Below are 5,877 nucleotides of genomic sequence, written 5' to 3'. Positions count from 1 at the left end.
TTAATTGTCAAAAACCATTGCAATTCAGTGATCAAATACAAGTGAAGGCCAATATATATAAGGATTCATTTAGCAAGCAGGAAGAATAAGAGGCAAACAATGGGGAGCAAGCAAAGGGGAGCTTCTTTTTCTGGCCAAAGCCACTCCATACTCCTCATCTGCATTTGAACCAGAAAGAACAAATAAAAGCATGGCCACAACAAAGGTAATCTGGAAACAATCATGACCAGGCAGCATGGCTCTGAAAGAATCACACTTAGCATTCAGTTTTCTGGTTTCTGGTGTTTCCAAACAGTTCTGCTAGCCAAAGGGGGTCATTTTTAAATCTCTGAATGCAAATAATAATAATATTTAAATATTCTTCCTTAGCATTTGCTCCCTGCTGTTCAACTCAGGCTTCAAAATAATGATGTAGCATTTAGGAGAGAAGATGCAAGCCAATAACCCAGCGCTGGAAGCCAGGATGGAAAAGATCTCCACAGTCACCATGTCTTTTCCTTTGGTGCTCAGGTAGGTTGGCACAAAGGTGGCCCACACACTGCAAAAGAGCAACATGCTAAATGTGATGAACTTGGCTTCATTAAAACTATCTGGTAATTTCCGGGCAAGAAATGCAACAAAGAAGCTGATGATTGCCAAGAGTCCCATGTAGACAAGGACACAGTAAAACATGGCAGTGGACCCTTCATCACACTGTAGAATGATCTCTTCTGTTACCGAGTGCATGTCTAAATCAGGATATGGGGGAGAAGTTGCCAGCCACGTAGTGCAAATAATGACTTGAATAAGGGAACAGGAAAGGACAATAGAGTTGGATAGGCTTTTCCCCACCCATTTCTTCACTCTGGATCCAGGTTTTGTGGCCATGAATGCTAGAGAAACAATGGCGGTCTTTGCCAGCACGCAAGAAACAGCCACTGAGAAGACAATCCCAAAGGATGGTTGGCGAAGAAGGCAGGTCACTTTCTCAGGTTTGCCCAAGAACAGCAAAGATGAGAGGAAGCAGAGAAAAAGAGAGATGAGGAGAGCGTAGGTGAGGTCCCGGTTGTTGGCTTTGACAATGGGGGTATCTCTGTACTTAATAAAAGTTCCTAGCACCAAAGCTGTGATCAGGGAAAAAGAAACAGCAACTAAAGTCAAACTAATCCCTAAAGGTTCTTTGTAAGCCAGGAACCTTATTGCTTTGGGGATGCATTGAGTTTTGTCCTCTCTTGGATACTGATCTTCTGGGCATTTGAAACAAGCAACCATATCTAGAAAACAAAAATAAGTCTGATTTCAATGCGTATTCACATTGCTGTATAAACATTTCCCACTGTCTGCTGTATGGAAATTATAGATAATTTAATGATGTCTTCACACGCATCCTGAAGTGTAATGGGTGTTATGGGAGGGTTAGTACCTCTGATGTGGGACACTTGGTGCTGGTACAGTTGGTCCACCTTTTCCCCCATCCTGTGCACAGCTGTTACCTGTGGCTCGCAGAAGCAGTCACACTGCAGAAATCTGCTTCAACTGTCCCTCTAAACCAGGTGAGGGTAACCAACTGCTCTGAAATCCTCAGTGAGATAGGGTTTCCATGCATATGAAGACAGACTCCAATGCCTTTTGAACTTTCCATGAACATCTTTTTTGCCCCTGTGTGAAGAGAATGCTGAACCAAAGAAGCCTCTAGTGTTATCCAATTTTTGCTCTTCTTACAGTAATTTGATTTAGCTACTTTCATGAAAGGATTGGAGTAGTACATTACCTACCTGTCTGGTTGGCAAACTTCCCTTCTGAGCATGAAGCACAATCATAGCAACAAAATTTCTCTTCTTCCTTCCTTTTCTTTTGATTGCCAGGCTGACAGGGTTCATTACACAAAGACAAGGGACATACCTATCCATAAACAGATATTAAGATGGGAGAGATCAGCCAAGACCCTTTTTCAGTTTGTTGATCTTCAAACTAAGTCAGCAATGAACAATTTCCAGATTTTGAATGTGCTCAGTAGCTCTCCATTTTATGCAGTCTTCCCTTAATTTCAGTCTCCAAATTTCCCATCAGTTTTTGAAGAAAAACTCAAAATAGAAATTGATCAGGAGTGGAGCACAAATTCCTCACAATATGCATATTTTATATGCATTTTGGGTGATACGTATGGTTTTGCCAAGCAATTGCCACGAGTACTTTGTTACACAATACTTTTCTGGAGAACTCCCTTGCAAAATTCAGAGAAACCTTTGTTTTGAAGGTTTAGGGATTTGGAGATTCATAGTTCAATAACATATTTTGGCCACTGGGTTTCGGAAGGTTAGTTTACAGTCTGTCAAAGCACCATGGTGGGCAGAAATAAAACAAAACAAAACAAACACTTTATTGCATCAAAATGACCCAAGACACTGCAGAAGCCACACCTGATTGAAACCTCTGTGCCACAAAATCATGTCCTCATCTATGATGAACTCGTTTCCTCCAGGACCATCAGGACCCACCCTTCCAACTTTCACTCTCTGGAAAGAACTGTTTGGGAATGTGACCATGTTAGTAATATCAAATCCAACTCCTATTTCCATTTTTCCATTGAAAGTGAACAATTCTCCAGCTGAGTTGTTAAATGAAATGCCATGGAGAGATGAGTGGAGCTAATTGAAAGAGAGAAAGAAACAATAAAGGGAAGGGAAAGAACTGCATAGACATATTGGTTTATAATTATTTATTTGGGGTCCCCCCCCAAAAAAAAAAATAAAGGAAACACAAGAAGGAAGTGAAGCAAACATAATCATCTCACAATTCATTTACCAACAATTCTTGGTAATAATATTGTTTACAACGTTTCATCAAAAATGATAAAATATTGGCATTGAGCTATATTTATGTAGAATGGAGATTTTATACTGGTTTGTAGATTACTTTATCAGGATTTTAATTCCCCAGGGTCTACGAGGAAATCTACAGCCAAAACAGTATTTTTAACAATGTAGGTGTGCGACTCCATCTTGTCAGTTATTCATGTTTTAGTGACATTACTTGCGAAGGCTGCAGATCTTGTAGTTCAAATCTTTCCCTTCCCAGCATGGCTCTGTGCTTGGTTCTAGTTGAGTAAATGGCATGCAAAGCATTAGCCACGGCATAGACCGCATTATAGATACTGTAGCTGTGGCCAGTCATGAGCATCTCAAAGTGAGAACCAGGAAGACTATCCAACTTCTCCTCCCCAGTGCATATTTCAAAGTCATTTGCTGGCTCTTCAAGATTTGGAAATGAACAGTCAAATGCTTGCTCCCAGAAATCATTAACAAATCCATTTCCTTCAGTCCAGTAAGGTTTTACTTTCTGGAGAAATTTTCGGAAAGCCAGAACACCTTGTGAATGAATGGTAAAGGCAATTGCACCTTGAAACATCTGAAGACCCCAACCTCTTTGAGTGCTGGATAATGCAAAATCCATCTGAGTTGTAATGATCCAAACCTTTCTCAATGACTCATTTTCCTCACTTCCTGAATCTTGCACATATATAATACCTCTTAACCACACAATAGTCAAAGCTTCTCCATAGATGAGCAACGCATTACATTTGCTATCTGTGAAATCTAAATAATTATTTGAGATGATGTCAAAGAGTTTATCCATGTCATCAAAACGGGGTGATTGTAGGATTCTCCGTGTGAAGGCTGAACAGATTCCATTTTGGGAAAACAATGGCTCCATGGTCTGCAAGAAATGTTCTCCACTGTCATCATCCACGACAAAGAGCCCAACCCACGTCCATCCAAAATGCTTGAGCAAGCTGATAATCCCCTTGTACAGATAGACTTCATTTGGCACCATGTGGTATAAAAAGTGTCCTTGATCTATCTCAGTCTTCTCTGGCGGAAAGGAGCCATAGGTGAGCTAAGAGAAAATGTTCAAGTATTTATTGTTAAAGCCCACATATATTTGAAGGTGCTAGTTGCATTATGTGCTATATCATTGTGCGTTTTGTGATTGAGTTAATAAAAGACTAAATATGTGGAATGTTCCAAAATATTTGAGACTATAACAGTAATTTCATGCATGATATCTGTATGGACTGCTTGTGGAACACTTTGTAAGAACACTGAACAGATTCATTTCTTCAAAATAATGGCTTTGTTGTCTGCAGCATTCATCACTGCATGGCTCAAACCTGTTCCACATTCATCCAAAATAGCTTAGTTAGGTGATGATCTCTATGTATTGATGGGCTTCATTGTGCTCTATGTGAAAATAGGAAAGAATGTGATCTGGCCTCCCCCCCCCCCCAGTCAGAACTCACATCCTAAGAGAATGAGGGAGCCATTCTTGGTAAGTCCCAGCACCTCTTTTTTCTAGAAAAATAGCACTGAACCTGATGTATCTCATTCCTGTGTGGGGTATGTTAGCTCTAAAAAATAAATGTGCACATAACAAAAAATGATGCACAGAGGAGTTCTTAGACAGTGCTGAATCTATCACAATTTCTCCAACAGATCTTTCTCACTGTTGGGTAATATAATGCATTTGTGGGACATTTTCTCTTCAGTTGTGTACTGAAGCACAAAATCACAATAAATAAAAATACATAAATCTTTGGATATGTAATTTTTAAAAATGTCCTCTGCACAGGGTTAATGAGAATAGTCATTTCTGAAAATCCCAACACCCCATTAACAAATCTTACCTGTGGAATCTTGAAGAGACCTAAGATGTCGGCCATAAGGGAAGAGGTCTCAGAGCCAAGTCCTCCAATGACAGCTATGAGTTTTTTCTGACTGTCACATCTGTAGTTGAGGACAAATTTATGTGATTTGAAGAGCAGATCTAGAGTGGTTCGATAGGTCATCATGGCATCATAGTAGCTGTCGTAGATGTGGAATCCAAGTGTAGCATTAGGCAAGATCATGGGATTTTCATTGATCTCATTTATGGCAAATGCCAAGGCAAGCGCATGCTGGTAGAATTTTGTCACAATACTGCAAAAAGAATGTATTTTACAATTTCAAAAGAGAATCATACAGTTTATAAAGATCTTATTGTTCTGTATGTAAATCCTTTAAGGTGTAATAACAGCCGTTGAAGATGTATCTGAATTCTGATATTAGTGCTCTGCATGGTTGCTTGACATTTATCTGCTGTAAAGTCTGATAGTTTTGTATTTGAATGTTTCCTTTTTTGTTAACTTATTCCCTCCCCTCTTCTTCCACCATGGCATTAATGGATACTTCAAACAATCCAAAATATATTTAAAACAATCCAAAATATATTTAAATAGAAAGGGGTATTATAATAAAGTCCTAATTTACTTTTAATTTTGTCGAATGTGGAAGGTTTTGAGCATTCTGTGTCACTACACTCAACATTTTTTTATGTAAGTACACTCAAACAATGCAAAATGAGGAAGTGAATAGATATCTTTACCCTGGCACCTCAAACAGCTTCTGAGAAGGGTGTTCCTCAAAGTAAATTTCTTCGGAAACAGAAACTATATGAGAAGTCATCCCACCAATGCAGAGAGTAACTTGTTGGTACCACTCATTGGGAACAGGGAGGGGATCAATCATGGAGCACAGGCTAGAGTCTATTTCAAATGTCATTGGAGACAAGAGATATATAAGTACAAACCACAACATCCCTGCAGCAATGGTTAATTCTAGATGCATCTCTCAATTATTTATACACTTTCCTCATCCTCATCACTTAGGTAGGAAGGAATGGTTTGCAACCCTGCTAAAGGACTCCACAGGAAAGAACCTCAACCGTCTGTTATGTTACAGGGATACAAAGCCATGCCTTCAATAGATGAGATTGACAATGTTACTGTTTCCTAGTCTGGCTACTATGAATAAAGAGAAAACTATCAGAGGTGGAATTAACAGAGCCCAGCCTGCCTCTTGT

General features: G+C 39.4%; 1 protein-coding gene across 1 annotated transcript; it reads right to left on the bottom strand.

Annotated features, from left to right (window-relative positions):
• Positions 1-351: 351 nt before the first annotated feature.
• Positions 352-5,576, bottom strand: LOC144325228 (vomeronasal type-2 receptor 26-like). The gene is made up of 6 exons (XM_077917847.1): positions 5,401-5,576; positions 4,664-4,955; positions 3,013-3,876; positions 2,400-2,627; positions 1,755-1,881; positions 352-1,253 (listed from the first exon to the last, which is right to left on the bottom strand). The coding sequence occupies exons 1-6, from the start codon at positions 5,574-5,576 to the stop codon at positions 352-354; spliced, it is 2,589 nt and encodes an 862-aa protein (XP_077773973.1).
• Between the last annotated feature and the right edge of the window lie 301 nt (positions 5,577-5,877).

Source organism: Podarcis muralis, chromosome 13 (genome assembly GCF_964188315.1).
Source record: "Podarcis muralis chromosome 13, rPodMur119.hap1.1, whole genome shotgun sequence".
In the NCBI taxonomy this organism is placed as follows: domain Eukaryota; kingdom Metazoa; phylum Chordata; class Lepidosauria; order Squamata; family Lacertidae; genus Podarcis; species Podarcis muralis.
This window is presented reverse-complemented; position numbering and strand designations above follow the sequence as displayed.

Coding starts and splice junctions, on each gene's coding strand:
- LOC144325228 (XM_077917847.1), bottom strand. CDS start 5,576: ATGACATTTGAAATAGACTCTAGCCTGTGCTCCATGATTGATCCCCTC. Junction 4,956..5,400: donor AAGCTGTTTGAGGTGCCAGG/GTAAAGATATCT, acceptor TTCTTTTTGCAG/TATTGTGACAAAATTCTACC. Junction 1,882..2,399: donor GGCACAGAGGTTTCAATCAG/GTGTGGCTTCTG, acceptor GTTTATGGATAG/GTATGTCCCTTGTCTTTGTG.